Consider the following 17,712-nt stretch of genomic DNA (forward strand, 5'->3'; position numbering starts at 1 on the left):
TGTTTTTTTTCCCCTTGTGTATTTATTGTTTGGTTGAGATTACAAAATAACTGACAGAAGTAGAAACAACATTTGGGGAGTAAAACTATGGTAAAAATGTTTATAGACAAGCATCACTAACAGTAAAAAAAGAAAGAAAATATACAAAACAAAACAATATTCAAAGACATCCTCATGTCAGTGTGCAAACAAGTTTATACAAACAGAAACACAGGTCACGTTTCTTGATAAATTATTTAAATAGCATTTATCTACACATGTGAAATAACCTCTTAACATAGAACAGACAATCCTAACAATAATTTATCCATTACAAATGCACAGGACAGCATACACAAAAAAAGCCAACCAAATTCTGCTGCTAAAAAGGTACTATCATGTTTTGTTGGTTTCAATAAAAAAAATAATGAGGTAATATTTGTACATAAAGGTTTTCCTTTGTTTTTACCATCAGAAATGTACACACATTCTCAAGCACACAAGTCAGACATACTGTGCAAAAGAACAATGAGATTTAAATGACACCTAATTAGTCTATTTTGGAAGGTTGGAATGAGGGATAATACTGATAGTACTGAACACTGTTATAAGAGGACTTTTTAGAGGGATTTATCCCGGTTTCAAGATTTCAATTATTTAGAACAGGTTTCTATGAAAATAAGACACAGAGATGAAAAAATACAAGAGATATCCTAACTCTAGGATCATGTGTCAATACTCTCAAATGGTAACAAACAAAATATGTAATAAGTTATATACAACCTTAGTAACCATAGTCCTTTTAAGGCAGGTTAGACTGACCCATGTGGTTTTTGTCCCTCCACTTATGTCTATACTAAGATGAGAGAAAACAAAAAATATCTTCCTGGAATTCTGACGAAATAGCAATTGTGTTGTTGTTGTTCGCTAGTAGTCTATATTGGCTTTTGGTGCAAGTCCTGGTTCTATGCTCCTTCCATATATCATCTAGAATTCTTTCCTGAAAAACCACTTGGCAAGACTGGCCAAACCCTGAGGACATACTTCATACTGAGCTGAACTTCAAGGGTCTACTAAAAGCCAATTAGTTACCAAATATAACTATTTCTAGACTCAGGGGGAATTTAAAGTTAACTAGAATTTGAAATTGTTAATGCATTGACTACAATTTGCTTAGGTGCCTTTATCACAAAGCTCTTCATGGGTAGCATTCACTCTCTTTGATGGTAACAGTCAATCCATACTGTCCATGGTGCCTCCACAGTTCCTTCAACGGGTACCTCTGGTCCACCTGTAGAACATCTACTGCTTTCTTCATTTGGAAACAACTCAAGTCCTTTTGGGTCCACAGCAGATCTGAAGTAATGCTCAAAAATAAAGAAAATACTCTTCCCTTTGGACCTCCATCCAGAGAGGGGATACCAACTAGTTGAGAAGTGCAGAGATATCTGTCTGAGTACAGCTAGAGAAACAGAAACCTCAGAGACGGAGAGAGACCGATTTCTTCACTGAGCAAAGTTATGCTCAACCTGCTGTTAGTGCAGGGGTCTAGTCATCACAGGGCAGTCAGCTGGCCTATGTCCTGAGGTCAGTCTGCCTCAATGCTGCACACTCGCTCTCCATTGCACTAATGTGCGCGTCACAAAGGAAAGAGTAATAAAGATATGGTCCCAGGTCATACGTTACATGTATATTTGAGCAGGTAGATACATTCTTCTAAGAGCCTCTCTCTGGTCTAATTTAAGAATCTGGAGGAAAAGGAGAAGGAAAAAAAATCTGTTAAATCCCTGTAAAAATTCAGACTCAAAGTATGTTTTTTGTTTGCCAAAACATGAATAAAAAAGCATCTTACCTCTGCATTCGTATTTGAGGTCTGAGAAGTATGTCATCTCCTGAGAGAAGACATACATGCCTAGTCTTCCACCAGCATAAGTCTTGTCGTAGATATTTCCAGAATCCGCCATGATTCTCTTGCCTTCATACATCACAACTCTAAAAGAAGGGAAGATGACATGAGATCAGTAGCTCATGAAAGCAGGAGTTTGTGTGGCCTTGGTAAAGGCGGAGGACATTCAGAGCTAAAGGTAATCTGAGCTCACCTGATGAGTCCAGACTTGGGCCTGTGGACCAGGTGCCATCTGTAGGCAGTGTAGTCTTTCCAGCCAATGTTCTTGGGGTCGTGCCACAGAGTACGTACCTAAGAGGATGAATAACAAAAATACATGAGAAATGTTTCTTATCCAGTGGTTTTCTCTCTCACTGCTTTTAGATATGGCCAGTGCTCTCAATGTGGAGGGCATGCTAAGTGTACCTGTCCAGCAGTGTCACCGGTGTGCCAAAGGGCATTCCTCAGATGCTCCCCAGGTCCTGTGGTGGAGTTGACTACTTTGATGGACACTCCAGAGTAGCCCTGAGCTCTGGTCGGGGTGTGGGACCAGTAGGTCTGTGTGATCTGCTTCCACATCACCACATAGAACCTGGAGCTGGACTGGTAGCCAAACACAAAGCCAGCGTAGTCATCATCCCTGTCTGTGTTGATGAAGAACGTTCCACTGAAGTCCACTGCGTTAAACTCATCGAACCCTATAGACAACAAAGAGCGATGGTTAGGACTTTTCTCAATGGACCCATGATCTACAAATGGTAGTTATTTTTGTAGTTGTTTTCCTTAGTTCCAAAGGTGTTATATTATTGGTGCAGTACATACCAACAGCGATGCCAGGGTCACAGTTGACAGTCTGCACCAGCTCTTTGCCCTGGTGTCGGACCACCCAGTTGGGGTCTATCTGGGAGGTGCCCTTGGGGTCCAGTGGTACCATCTGGAACCTGCGGAAGTCCGTCTCGCTGATGCCAAAGTTCTCAGGGCACACATCGTAGATATCAAGTATGTTATCTTGGTCAAAGTCATCTTTGCAAACATCTCCACGACCATCACCTGACAGGAGGAGGCAGAGAAAAACACTTAGACACTCCGGCATGGAGACAACAGGCTGACCCTATGTTAATCTCTGTGACACTGCACTTCTGTAGCGAGTACTGTATATTTCTAGATGAATCGTTCTATAGGTCAGTTGAATAGAGCAACTGGAGAGTGACTCACCATCAGAGTCCAGCTGGTCAGGGTTAAAGGCCAGCCTGCAGTTGTCCTTGTCGTCAGGGATACCGTCGTTGTCGTCATCGTGGTCGCAGGCGTCACCCTTGCCATCTTTGTCGTGGTCGGCCTGGTTGGCGTTGGGGATATAGGGACAGTTGTCCATGTTGTTCTGATGACCGTCCTCATCAATGTCCTGGTTGTTGTCGCACTTGTCTCCCACACGATCTGAGTCAGAGTCAATCTGGAGGACAACACAATTCATTTAGTCTTCACAAAAGCACATTCTTACACACTTGTATAAGAGAAACTTCTCTCTACTTCAATGCACTCAGACATGATGAAACTATTTCACCACTCATCTCCCTTAACATGAGAAACGCTATTATTTCCCTCATCTTAAATGTACCCCATTGTCTTCAGGTATTCTAGCAAGGCCTCTTCAAACAAGAATCCTGTGTCCTTTCACCTTGGCAAGACTACACACACACACACACACATTCATATCGCTTCAAAAAGGGGGAATGAATAAGGGGAGGAGGAGCATTGTACAAATTCTTCTCATAGCTTTCTCATTCCTGTCTTTCATTAAAACTCACCACTGATGCAATATGTGGCTACTGTCCTAAAAGGCAGAGGGGCCTATGAAAGTTCTACATCCCTCTAGGGAAGATATTTGATAGGATTGGGTTCTTATGTATTAGAAGATGAAAGCTGCAGTTACCTGGTCTGGGTTGTGCTCAAGAGGGCAGTTGTCGCAGTGGTCTCCCACTCCGTCCCCGTCAGTGTCTCTCTGGTCCACATTGTAGACATAGGGGCAGTTGTCCCTCTCATTTAGAATACCTGTGAAGTGAACACACACTTACATCGGTCTATGATACCTTTTAATAAGGACTTTGACAATGACTGACAGCACTGAGAAATGTAATTTTCTGGTGCTGGAGTAATGATGATGTCTTACCATCACCGTCAATGTCAATAGCACAGGCATCTCCCTCTCCGTTGTTGTCTGTGTCGACTTGGTCAGGGTTGCTCTCATGCACACAGTTATCACAGCGATCACCAACGTCATCTGTGTCCACATCATACTGAGCGGGGTTGTAGACCATTGGGCAGTTGTCCTATTATTAAAATGTTTGGCAAAGAATACCATTAGTACATTGGAAATACAGTATTAGAGAGGCTATTGTATTGGAAATGGTAAAACTCTGACTTTACAGCTAGCTAGTGTGTGAGTGGTTGTGCTGGAATCTGATATTTCACTCTGAGAAAGCTAGTGTTTTCTTACCGCATAATTTCTCCCTGGCCTATTTACAGTATGCACACTATGAATTATGGGCATAAGGCCATGCTGTTTTGCACTTTTGGCCACCATCCCAAAATTATATTATTTATCATATTTCTCCCTGACTCCTCTACTTTCTCTAGCCTAGAAGAGAAATGCCTACTGATTGCTATGTTTAGTTTCTCTGTGGATACCAAAGTCCTGAGAGAGAGGATGTTTTGATGTCTCACCCTATCATCAGGGATCCCATCATTGTCATCATCGTGATCGCAAGCGTCACCAAGCCCATCTTTGTCATGGTCCTCCTGCCCAGAGTTGGGAAGGTTTGGACAGTTGTCCTGCAAAACAAAAGGGTTGGTTAGAGAGCCATAACCACAATAACACAGTGGAGAAGCTAGGAATAGACTGTGTGTAGTGGGGTCCTTCCTACTTTCTTGCAGTGGTAGGTGGCGTTCTCCACACACAGGAGGTCTTTGTTGGGCCATCCATCCAGGTCGGTGTCATCTCCACAGATGTGGCCATTGCCAGCGTAACCAGGTTTGCACTCACAGCGGAACATGGTGTCGCTGAACTGACCCAGGTAGATACAGTTAGCATTCTTGTTGCAATCATGGGTGCCGTCTTGGCAGGGGTTACGGGGTGTGCACACCTAGGGGGAAGGGAGAGATATGTAGGGTTAAGATGTGCTTCTGAGCTCCTAGCATCAGAATAAAAATGAATCCCTCTCATTCCTATATTTTGCCGCAGTAGTCAAAGGCTGTCTCACCTGTTTCTTGGCTGTGGCTTGCTCCACTCCCCTCCCGAAGGGCTGTGGTCCTGAGTAGCGAGGGGGGCAGGCAAGGCAGTTGTAGCCAGGCTCAGTGTTCTCACAGCGGTGGACTGCGTTGAGTGTGAAGCATGCATCAGGAACCTCCTTGCACTCGTCGATGTCCTTGCAGTTGATGCCGTTTCCGGTGTAGCCCACTGGGCATGAGCCACACTTCCAGGAACCATCATCAAAGCTGGTACACTTAGCTCCAGCAAAGCACGGGTTGGACAGACAGCCATCTGTAGACAGAAGCATATTGATTTTTAATACTGAACAATATTGGATTTGTACACTGTTAGGTAAAAAATAACAAATACCATAATCTATTGATAAAAATGCTTACTAATAGGGCAGTCCTCTTTGCCACACAATTGGGATGTTTTGGTGTCACCCTGACATTCCTTCCCATTATACTTGGGGGCAGGGTTGTTACAGAGACGCTGGCGAGTCTGGAGTCCACCTCCACAGGTGACAGAACAGGTGTCCCACAGAGACCAGGGTCCCCAGCCTCCGTTAACTAAAGGACAGAGAGAGAGATGAGTTATACCTGTATCTCCAGACAGATGGATATATATGTGCATGTGTTTAGAAGCTGCTCTTCTGCTTACTTGGACAAGGTGATTCCTGGCAGACCTCTGTCTCTCGGCCCTGTCCTTGACAGTCTCTGCCTCCCATCTGGGGAGTGGGGGAGTTGCAGAGGCGGATGCGGGTGATGACTCCCTCACCACAGGTCACAGAGCAGGAAGACCAGGGAGACCAGTGGCTCCAGCCACCATCCTGCTTAACTGTAGAGGACAGACATGTCATGATTAATTAATGTGCTATTACAGTACATATGAGAAGGATGTTACTGAGAGAGACTGTAGAGTACAAATAGTAGGTTTACTCACAGCGCTTGTCACATTCCTGAGGGTAGCAGTCGCGGGTCTGCACAGAAGTGCCTTCGCAGTTGCTGTTGATGCGGTCGCAGGAGCGACCTCGCTGCTGGATACCCCGTCCACAAGACACAGAACAATGGGTCCATTCAGACCAGGGGGACCAGCCATCCTCAGCATAGTCACTCGCTGGGGGCAGAGAGATAATGGGAGAACTATTACCACAGCAGAGCTCAGCCAGGGGGGCAAAGGACTTGTGAAGAACAGTGCCTTTTTAGAATCAGTTTAACCCAGGAGATTTGAGACTTGGCATTCCAAGGTCAGGGAATGTGAAGGACTGAGAAAAGTGAATGAAAAGTAAAATTGAAGAAATTTGGCAAGTTAAAATACACCTCATAGGCAGGTTGTCAAAAAAGTGAAACTTCTAGGGCCTCCTAAGTGGTGGAGCGGTCTAAGGCACTGCATGGGGTCACTACAGACCCAAGTTTTATCCCAGGCTGTGTCGTGACCGGGAGTCCCATAGGGTGGCACACAATTGGCAAAGCGTCGTCCGGGTTAGGGGAGGGTTTGGCCGGGGGGCTTTACTTGGCTCATCACACTCTAGTGACTCCTTGTAGTGCCTGCAGGCTGACTCCAGTCGTCTGTTTTCCTCCTACACATTGGTGCAGCTGGCTTCCGATTTAAGGGGGCTGGTGTTAAGAAGTGCAGTTAGGCGGGTCATGTTTCGGGTGTGCATGACTCGAACTTCGCCTGTCCCGAGCCCGTTGGGGATTTGCAGCGATGAGACAAGATCGTAATTGCATCGCAATTAAATATCACGAAATTGGGGGGGATATGCAGTTGAAGTCTGAAGATTACATACACCTTAGCCAAATACATTTAAACTCAGTTTTTCACAATTCCTGACATTTAATCCTAGTAAAGATTCCCTGTCTTAGGTCAGTTAGGATCAACACTTTATTTTACGAATGTGAAATGTCAGAAAAATAGTAGAGAGCTTTTATTTCTTTCATCACATTCCCAGTGGGTCAGAAGTTTACATACACTGAATTAGTATTTGGTAGCATTGCCTTTAAATTGTTTGACTTGGGTTAAACGTTTCGGTTAGCCTTCCACAAGCTTCCCGCAATAAATTGGGTGAATTTTGGCCCATTCCTGCTGACAGAGCTGGTGTAACTGAGTCAGGTTTGTAGACCTCCTTGCTTGCACATGCTTTTTCAGTTCTGCCCACACATTTTCTATAGGTTTGAAGTCAGGGCTTTGTGATGGCCACTCCAATACCTTGACTTTGTTGTCCACAACTTTGGAAGTATGCTTGGAGTCATTGTCCATTTAGAAGACCCATTTGCGACCAAGCTTTAACTTCCTGACTGATGTCTTGAGATGTTGCTTCAATATATCCATATAATTTTACTGACTCATGATGCCATCTATTTTGTGAAGTGCGCCAGTCCCTACTGCAGCAAAGCACCCCCTCAACATGATGCTGCAACCCGCGTGCTTCACGGTTGGGATGGTGTTCTTCGGCTTGCAAGCCTCCCCCTTTTTCCTCCAAACATAACGATGGTCATTATGGCCAAACCGTTCTATTTTTGTCTCATCAGACCAGAGGACATTTCTCCAAAAAGTACGATCTTTGTCCCCATGTGCAGTTGCAAACCGTAGTCTGGCTTTTTTATGGCGGTTTTTGAGCAGAGGCTTCTTCCTTCCTGAGCCGCCTTTCAGGTTATGTCGATATAGGACTTGTTTTACTGTGGATATAGATACTTTCGTACCTGTTTCCTCCAGCATCTTCACAAGGTCCTTTGCTGTTGTTCTGGGATTGATTTGCACTTTTCACACCAAAGTGCGTTAATCTCCAGGAGACAGAACGCGTCTCCTTCCTGAGCGGTATGACAGCTGCATGGTCCCATGGTGTTTGTACTTGCGTACTATTGTTTGTACAGATGAAGATGGTACCTTCAGTCGTTTGGAAATTGCTCCCAAGGATGAACCAGATTTGTGGAGGTCTACACATTTTTTTCTGAGGTCTTGGCTGATTTCTTTTGATTTTCCCATGATGTCAGGCAAAGAGGCACTGAGTTTGAAGGTAGGCCTTGAAATACATCCACAGGTACCCCTCCAATTCACTCAAATGATGTCAATTAGCCTATCAGAAGCTTCTAAAGCCATGACATAATTTTCTGGAATTTTCCAAGCTGTTTAAAGACACAGTCAACTTAGTGTATGTAAACTTCTGACCCACTGGAATTGTGATACAGTGAATAATACGTGAAATAATACGTCCGTAAACAATTGTTGGAAAGATTACTTACTTACTAAACGACTTGCCAAAACTATAGTTTGTTAACAAGAAATTTGTGGAGTGGTTGAAAAATGAGTTTTAATGATTCCAGCCTAAATGTATGTAAACTTCTGACCTCAGCTGTATATATAAATAATATTTGAGATTCTTTAAAGTAGCCACCCGTTGCACTGATAACAGCTTTTCATACTCTTGGCATTCTCTCAACCAGCTTCATGAGGTAGTAACCTGGAATGCAGAAGATAGCCCTATTTGGTAAAAGATTAAGTCCATATTCTGTCAAGAACAACTCAAATAAGCAAAGAGAAAAGACAGTTCATCATTACTTTAATAAGAAATGAAGGTCAGTCAATCCGAAAAATTTCAAGAACTTTGATAGTTTCTTCAAGTGCAGTCGCAAAAACCATCAAGAGCTATGATGAAACTGGCTCTCATGAGGACCGCCACAGGAAAGGAAGACCCAGAGTTATCTCTGCTGCAGAGGATACGTTCGTTTGAGTTACCAGCCTCAGAAATTGCATCCCAAATAAATGCTTCACAGAGTTCAAGTAACAGACACATCTCAACATCAACTGTTCAGAGGAGACTGTGTAAATCAGGCCTTAATGGTCGAATAGCTGCAAAGAAACCACAACTTAAGGATAACAATAAGAAGAAGAGACTTGCTTGGGCCAAGAAACACGAGCAATGGACATTAGACCAGTAGAAATTTGTCCTTTGGTCTGATGAGTCCAAATTTGAGATTTTTGGTTCCAATCGCCGTGTCTTTGTGAGACGTAGAGTAGGTGAATGGATGATCTCGGCATGTGTGGTTCCCACCGTGAAGCATGGAGGAGGAGGTGTGATGGTCTGGGGGTGATTTGCTGGTGACACTGTCATGATTTATTTATAATTCAAGGCACACTTAACCAGCATGGCTACCACAACATACTGCAGCAATACGCCATCCCATCTGGTGTGCACTTAGTCCCACTATCATTTGCTTTTCAACAGGACAATGACCTAAAACACACCTCCAGGCTGTGTAAGGGCTATTTGGCCAAGGAGAGTTGTATTGTGCTGCATCAGATCTGGCCTCTACAATCACCCGACCTCAACACATTTGAGATGGTTTGGTATGAGGTGGACTGCAGAGTGAAGGAAAAGCAGCCGTCAAGGGCTCAGCATATGTGGGAACACCTTCAAGACTGTTGGAAAAACATTCCTCATGAAGCTGCTTGAGAGAATGCCAAGAGTGTGCAAAGCTGTCATCAAGACAAAGGGTGGCTACTTTGAAGAATCTAAAATATATTTTGATTTGTTTAACACTTTTTTGGTTACTACATGATTCCATATTTGTTATTTCATAGTTTTGATGTCTTCACTATTATTCTACAATGTAGAAAATAGTAAACATAACGAAACACCCTTGAATGAGTAGGTGTGTCCAAACTTTTGACTGGTACTGTAGATATATATATATATATTTAAAAAAGTTAAACTTCTAGTTCAAAATCCAGCTCACAAAAAAGTACTACAAAGAATAATACTCACGGTTTCCACAACGTGGGCAGCACTCTCCATCAGGCACGGTGGCATTGGCACAGGGCATCAGGGGGCAAGAGATTTTGCGACACACAGTGGCAGAGTTCTGTAGAGAGGATTGCTGGGATTAGTAATGGGTTTGTCTCCAGAGCAGACTGTTCGGCAACAGCAAAGGAAAATAATCTGGATCATTAACTTTGCATTACGCAAAAGCGCTTGCTGCTTTGCCAGGATTAATTGCTATGTTTGGGAACATTGGGATGGTCTCTGGCTAGGGCAGGGGGTTCACTGCTATGCTCCCTCCCCAGTTCTGTGCACCTGCACTGGGTTCAGGCAAGCAAGGTGCTGGGGGGGAATGATAGTGACAGTGGAAAGGCAGAACAGAGGGTCTGAGCAAATGTCCTTATTAAAGGCACATACTTGATACCTATCCAAATAGATAACCCTTAGTGACAGAGTAGGTGAGAAAGAGAGGGGTTTGACAGGGCAGACCCCCCCCCCCCAACACACACACACACTGCTGTATTGCCATTCTCTCTAACACCTTATTAGAGGTGAGGTGATGGATAGCAGACGGACACAGGGGCTTTGCTTAAGTCTATAAACATAAGAGCCCAATAGCACCTTATTACAGAAGGGGTTTAGGAGCTACTGCCTGGTTTTCACACAGCTTACTACTGGCCGGATTACTGGATAACTGCATTCCAACAAGTGTGATGACACCTACCTGGCAGGTACACTCTGTGCAGTCGTCCACAGTCCACTCATCTTTGTCCTTGTGCACAATGCCGTTGTGAAGACAGACCCCACTGTGGATGTTCATCTGGTTCATGAGCAGAGTGCTCTCCTTATTCTGCACACAGAGGGGAGGTAGAGAGAGGAGCATGGTTTCAGACACGAGGATGGAAACTTTTACATAGCCAAGGTTCCAGTAGAAATGAATCACCTACCAACATTGTGATTAAGACGTAGCTTGATTTAACTGAAGTAAATACAAATTAAATGACAGTCAAACATATTTGTGTCCTCATATGGGAGTCATTAGGGATCTGGCAGGGAATGCCATTCCAGGGACAAGTGGCTGTGCAGTGGAGAGGTTTTAACTGGGAACAGATAGACTAGAGAGGGAGGGAGAAAGGATGACAGTGTGCAGACCAAGCTGCTTCCTATGCTTACCACTCTGTTGAGCTCGTTTGACAGCTGCTTCACAATCACACCAAGCCCCTTGAGCTCCTTGAACATGCTGGTGATATCCTCACAGGAAAAACCACAGACCTGCTGAATATCTGGAGAGGAGAAAAGCAATCCGTTAGTTACCTACCTCCTTCACATTAACAGTTGTACACAGACCAGTATTAAGCAAATTACTTTGTCCATGGGAGTGTGAAGTCTGGTCTCACCTTTGGTTTTGTGGCCAGTGTAATCAGTCCTTATTGCTGGGCTGGACCCATTTACTGGGTTGTCCAGTGTCATGACATCAGTCAAAGTTGCAGCTGGAGAAGAACAGACATATTAATTTCCACAAACAGCATAATAACACCCACTGTGAATTGGCTTTAATGACCATAGCAATAGAGTTACTATTAATTATATTTGTTAATGGAATGCATTTAGATTTGTACAATTAACAAGCATTGGATAACATATACCATACACAGTAATTCCAACATTTAAATGCAAAAAGAACGTTTATATTTTGTAATTCACACTTACAGCTTTGGCATCCCTTATTGCGTAAAATCGCCTCCAAAGTGGTTCCAAAAACGAAGCGCACGTTCTGAAGCACTCCCTGCAGACGTACACATTGCATTTGTAGTTATTCAATATCCACACATGTACATATTTTCAATACATTTCCTAAAGGATCATAATAGCGTATTTTAAGTTTGATGTCGAACAATAGGCTACATGTCTGTGAGTGTGACTATCCTCGAGCACCAAACGCTGCGCTGCTCGCAATCGCTTCAGGACAAGGTTAGACTTACTCAGACTAGGCTATAACTGTAACATTTATTTGTATACAATTACAACATTATTTGCAATGTATTTATGAACTCATACATTAATTCATATTTACCATAAATCTATCTTTCACAGCTCCTTTTCCGATCCTCAAACGGGCAATGTCGGCAACCTCATGCGTCAGGACCTTTTGGATGGGTACGTCCATTTCTGATATATTGATCTCTTCACACCCGACGAACAGCTGGGCACGATCCTCCTGAATGAACAGCGTGATATTCTTCCAGTGTCCAGTCGCTAGATCCGCATCTTCTATGGACACTACCTGTTGCTTGTTCCCGGTGGAGTATACCACATCCAGAGTTTGCGCCTTGCCATTAGAAATGATTTCGAATAACGGTCCTGATCCGTCATCCCTCTCCACAGTCAAAAGACTGCCCCTGGTTTTTTTGAACTGCTTGAAGTTGACCAGGAGAAGGAATCCCCTCTCAGCTTGTATCGAATCAATGAGGTCCCTGAAGGAGATCTCGGGAACCGGGGGGATCAGGTCTGCGTTCAGGATCTTATAGGCTGGGCTGTAAGGATCTGCGCCTTTTACCAAGGTAACACCTTGGTGCCTTTTGTTCACTTTCACAAGCTCAAATAGGTCGTATACACTGTTATCATCTCTACTCTCTGTGAAGGGAGAAACTGTAGTGAGTCTCTATGGGCAACTTTAAGTTCACAGATAAACTATTGCCAGACCTTTTAACAGAATAACTCCATTGTTGATTTTAATATTTCTATATTTAATTAAACATTTACAAAATCTCACCTGCCACCCTGCTGCCCTCACAATTCCAAAGCACCAAAAGGAGAAAGACTCCTGTCAGCTTCATCTTGAAACCTCAGAAATCTGTTTAAACCAGAAGGTAGAAACACAGTTAAATAGGTATTGTCATTTACACACTTCTAAAGATTACAGTCCAATTATAAAAACGTAATAAAAAGCTTATATTATTCGAAGAAAATATTATGATTAGAATTTACCGACCTGAATAAAATAAAATAAATAAGTCACAGATGGATAAGTTGAAGAAACTCCTTGATTGTCAGAGCTTCGTTGTCTCGTTATTTCTTCTTTAATTCTCCAATTTATTCCATGTGTTAAATAGTCTTAGAAATCTTAATGTTCGCTAAAAACTCTAAGTTCGTTCGGTCTTTATTCCGATGCTCAGACTGTTCTACTAACACTGTGGACATAAGTGCTATTTAAATAGTTTCGTGACATTCCTGAGACAACACTTCCTCCAATCAGAGCACAGAAGGAAAAAGGGACGAGCTTATTACCTCAAGAAGCTGAGCGTAATATCCGAGACATACTTTCAGAGCCGATTTCCATCAGCGGATAAATATTTTATAGATGGACAGGGGCCAAGTGGGGTAACCCGTCATTTCCTGTTTAAAAAAAGGAGCCTACCTTATTTGTGAAATATGCTTCTCTCTTTATTTTCATTGTCGCTTTTTAATACATTTCAAATAAACTGGATCAAAATAAACCATGTAGATCCCCTTAAAAAAACGTAGGTGAAGTTGTTAGGCCATATGTTATGGCGGGAAATATATAGAAATGGAGAAACATTTACTTTAATAAGTTATCATGGAAAATACATCATATCAATGTATATGAATAGGCCTATGTCTGCTTTTGAGAGGATGTGTATTGCTGGCCTATTCGTCTTGCCATTCACAGTTCATCCACCGAGAGCCGTTGTGAGTTTAGGCTACACCTTTGTGTTGGTCAGACTTTTCACTAACACATACACAGAGTATCAAAACATTAAGAACACCTGCTCTTTCCATGACAGTATACAGTGCCCTCTGTAATTATTGGGACAGTGAAGACTTATTTCTCCTTTTGGCTCTATACTCCAAAATACTTTAAATCAAACAATGACTATGAGGTTAAAGTGCAGACTGTCAGCTTTCATTTGAGGATATTTTCAACCACATCGGGTGAACCATTTAGAAATTACTGGACTTTTTGTAATAGTCCCCCCTATTTTAGGGGAGCAAAAGTATTTGGTTCCATATTCATAGCACACAATGACTACATCAAGCTTGTGAACCTATCTTGAATAATGATGAGTTAGAAAGTATAGACACACAAATGTCATACCCCCAAGACATGCTATCCTCTCACAATAACAGGGGAGCTTACCATTTTGGGGTGGGTATGATATTTGTGCATTTGTAACTTTCTCACTCATCCTTATTCACGATTCATTCTCGATTATCCATAATCATGGTAGCATCCACATCCATGTAGAAGTGTTTAGAAACATATTATATTCTTACTTACAATAAAAATGACTTAAAAATGACACAATACATGATTTACAACGAATTTCTATTGGGCACAAAATATTCTGAAACAACCAAAACCAACAGAAATGCATCCAACAAATATGTATAGGGTCACAAGTTTGACATAATCATTGCATGCTTGTAAGGGGTGTGTAACTGGTGGCAGGGAAGTCAGACGCAGGAAAGCAGAACATGGTAAATAGCCGGAGCAGTTTAATACCAAAACCAACGGCATCAAGAAAATAACAACTTGGGTACAAAACCCGACACGCACCAGTCAACATGCGCACAAGCACTTACAACAAACAATACCACACAAAGACATGGGGGGGAACAGAGGGTTAAATACACAACACGTAATGAGGGAATGAAAAGCAGGTGTGTGTAAAAACAAGACAAAACAAAAGGAAAATGAAAAATGGATCGACGATGGCTAGAAGACCGGTGACGTCGACCACCGAACACCGCCCGTATGTAGTGTGTGTGTATGCGTGTGTTGGGGTGTCAGTGTTAGTAAAAAAAAAGGGTCAGTGCAGGTAGTCTGGGTAGCCATTTGATTAGCTATTTAGCAGCCTTGTTTAGCAGTCTTATGGCTTTTGGATAGAAACTGTTCAGGGTTATGTTAGTTCTAGACTTGGTGCACTGGTACCACTTTCTGTGTGGTAGCAGAGCGAACAGTCTATGGCTTGGGTGGCTGAGGTCTTTGCCAATTTTTTAGTCCTTCCTCTGACACCGCCTGGTATAAAGTGATGCACTGGGATGTACTCACCACCCTTTGTAGTGGTTTAGCATCCACTTCATTAAACCACTTCCTTATTGAGCGTGTCACTGGTACTTCCTTTTTTAGATTTTGCTTGTAAGCAGGAAGCAGGAGGATAGAGTAATGGTCTGATTTGCCAAAGGGAGGGAGAGGGAGGGCCTTGTATGTGTTTATGGGTGTAGAATAAAGGTGACCTAGAGTTTTGTCACCTCTAGATGCACAGGTGACAAGCTGGTAAAAAATGTGGTAAACAGATGTTAGTTTTCCTGCATTAAAATCACCAGCCTCGAGAAATGCAGCCTCTGAATGTGCATTTTCCTGTTTGCTTATGCCCCTATACAGCTCATTGAGTGCAGTGTTAGTGCTAGCATTAGTGTGTGGTGGTAAGTAGACAGCCACGAAAAATATAAAGAAAACTCTCTTGGTAAATACTATGGTCTGCATTTTTTTATCAAGGTATTCTAACTCAGGTGAGAAAATACTAGCGACTTCTTTAAACTTTGAGATTGTGCACCAGCTGTTTTTAATGAAGCGACACACCCCTCCTCCCGTCATCTTACCCAAGTCTGCCATCTGGTCGATGCATAAAAAAACAGCGAGATGTATGTCCATGTCCTTGTTAACCCATGACTCTGAGAAACATAGGATATGTTTTTCAGGTCCTATTGATAGGATAGTCTCGAACGGAACTCATCCAGTTTGTTCTAAAGTGATTGTACGTTCTCCAATAGAGCAGAGTGTAATGGGAGTCTATTTGCTCGCCTTGGTATTTTCATCAGGATGCCGGCTCGCCTGCACTCTTTCACCGCCGCTTCCTCTTTCGAGTCCCGGGGTTAAGGCCTCGTCCGGAGTAAGCAAAACATCCAGACCTGTTAAGAGTTAAGTTAAGATCTGCATAAAAAAACACAGTAAAAAAACACAGATCACCTGAAAGGTAAAGCCATGCAGTAGCCTCTGAGTCATTCCTAAAATCTCTAAAGCCCCTTTCACTGCATCTGTCTCCTCTCTTTTGGTGTCAACTCAGACGCTAGACCCCTGCTATGTAATGACAGCTTCCTCCCTTCCTGATTGAGACTTGTTCCACATTTCACTTTTGGCAGGAGATTATGGATTTTAGCCCGAATCAATGTTAGCTAATTCTTGGAATAGTAACTTCCCTCCAGATGTGGATGAGGAGCACAGATTAGGAGGAGACAATGACAGTGATAGAAACACTCTGGACAAACAGCAGGGGACTCACAGCACCTTACCGCCTATGCATCATGACTTATTGATGTAGGATCTTAATTTGATCACCCTGTTTCAGGATAACCTTCCTGCAATGCAGGACATTTCAAACTTGTAGTGTATTTTTAGGTTTAAAAAGACGTCAACCCCTACAAAATTGTTCATTCATTTTAATCCACATTAATTAGCGGTTAATGTGAAACCTATTGTCATTATTATTATTTTTTAAACTCTTTTTTTTTCTTACGTTACCAATCTATGCTTCAGTTACCATGTCAAATAACTAAAGCATAGATTGGTAACAAAAACAATAAAACATATTGCACACAGAAACTTGCGGCCAAGAGTAAATTGGTCAAAAACAATGGCACTAATTGGCCTAAAGGGGGTGCTGTTATAAGCAGTCTCACTTAAACCCTCAAATCCGCCGCCCCATTTGATCTAGACTTCAAACTTTGTATGTATGTGTCTTTCCTCGTGCTGAACAAATTTACCTCAATGACCCATAAGGTCCGTCAAGATAGATTTTCCTCCATCTTGGACATTTTAGAAAATCTTTGAAAGCTTCTCATGAACCATCTCATGATCCAAATAACACCAACTTCACTAAGGGATTGGTTAAAGGGAAAGGTATCATGGAGGTTTTGTAATAAAAAAGATAGAAGATACGTGTTTCCAATGTCATCATCGGTGTGCATTGTGTGATTTTTGCAAAATATGATTAGGCATTGCCTACTAATTGTCTACTAATTGATTGATGATGTCATTGGAAACACTTTTCTTCCTCTATATTTTTTACTACAAAACATAGAAATGCCATTTTCACATATGTTGATGTTGGGCTGGTGCTGGAGATTGGAAAATTATTTTATATTCCCCTTTAAGAGGTGGCTGAGTTAATGATAAATCAGAAAATCTACATGTCCATTTAAATCCTTTGTAAATCCACTTCACAATGGCATGTCAACTTGAAACGTTTTAGGGTCATCAAAGACATTACCATGATGAACCGTGCTCAGTTCATATGGCATTGATATCTTAAAAAATAAGGAAACGATTAACAATTAATTTTTTTGTTTGACTATGTAACGCTAAAATAATCATATACAATCTTCTCATGGACTAAAAGTCAGATTCACTCCAAATTTGGTCTTTGGATTCATCACAATAGTCCCTAAAGAGTTTGAGAAAATAATGTTGACGCATTTAATGATGGCCACACTATGATATACATGCAAAAAAATATTTGTTTTTGGGAGTTCTGGGTTATCACATACTCGGTCACAAAATGTAATGTACAGACTCATTGTTCGACATTGCAGCCGAGAGTGCAGGCGACTGCTGCATCAGATGACCTGGCCTCCACAAATCACCTAACCTCAACCCAATTGAGATGGTTTGGGATGAGTTGGACCGCAGAGTGAAAGAATAGCAGCCAACAAGTGCTCAGCATATGTGGGACCTCCTTCAAATCTGTTGGAAAAGCGTTCCTCATAAAGCTGGATGGGAGAATGCCAAGAGTGAGCAAAGCTGTCATCAAGGCAAAGGGT

At 42.3% G+C, this 17,712-nt stretch overlaps 1 protein-coding gene across 1 annotated transcript; it reads right to left on the reverse strand.

Annotated features, from left to right (window-relative positions):
• LOC109904020 (thrombospondin-1) lies at positions 1-13,058 on the reverse strand. Its single transcript, XM_020501081.2, has 22 exons — positions 12,863-13,058; positions 12,644-12,724; positions 11,945-12,504; positions 11,581-11,656; positions 11,268-11,360; positions 11,044-11,153; positions 10,595-10,720; positions 9,877-9,973; positions 6,054-6,227; positions 5,772-5,948; positions 5,507-5,680; positions 5,122-5,402; positions 4,786-5,004; positions 4,586-4,693; positions 4,032-4,191; positions 3,795-3,913; positions 3,080-3,314; positions 2,687-2,914; positions 2,291-2,562; positions 2,079-2,176; positions 1,832-1,971; positions 1-1,727 (listed from the first exon to the last, which is right to left on the reverse strand). Exons 2-22 carry the CDS (start codon positions 12,705-12,707, stop codon positions 1,720-1,722), a joined length of 3,519 nt encoding a protein of 1,172 aa, XP_020356670.1. The 5' UTR covers positions 12,708-12,724; positions 12,863-13,058; the 3' UTR covers positions 1-1,719.
• Positions 13,059-17,712: the final 4,654 nt, after the last annotated feature.

This window comes from Oncorhynchus kisutch, linkage group LG14, assembly GCF_002021735.2.
Source record: "Oncorhynchus kisutch isolate 150728-3 linkage group LG14, Okis_V2, whole genome shotgun sequence".
Classification (NCBI taxonomy): Eukaryota; Metazoa; Chordata; class Actinopteri; order Salmoniformes; family Salmonidae; genus Oncorhynchus; species Oncorhynchus kisutch.

Bases quoted from the DNA above. Each gene is read 5' to 3' on its own strand.
- LOC109904020 (XM_020501081.2), bottom strand. From the start codon at position 12,707: ATGAAGCTGACAGGAGTCTTTCTCCTTTTGGTGCTTTGGAATTGTGAG. The intron at 5,403-5,506 runs GTAAGCATTTTT...TTCTGTCTACAG, and splicing joins CAAAGAGGACTGCCCTATTA to ATGGCTGTCTGTCCAACCCG. The intron at 2,177-2,290 runs GTACACTTAGCA...TCATCCTCTTAG, and splicing joins CCGGTGACACTGCTGGACAG to GTACGTACTCTGTGGCACGA.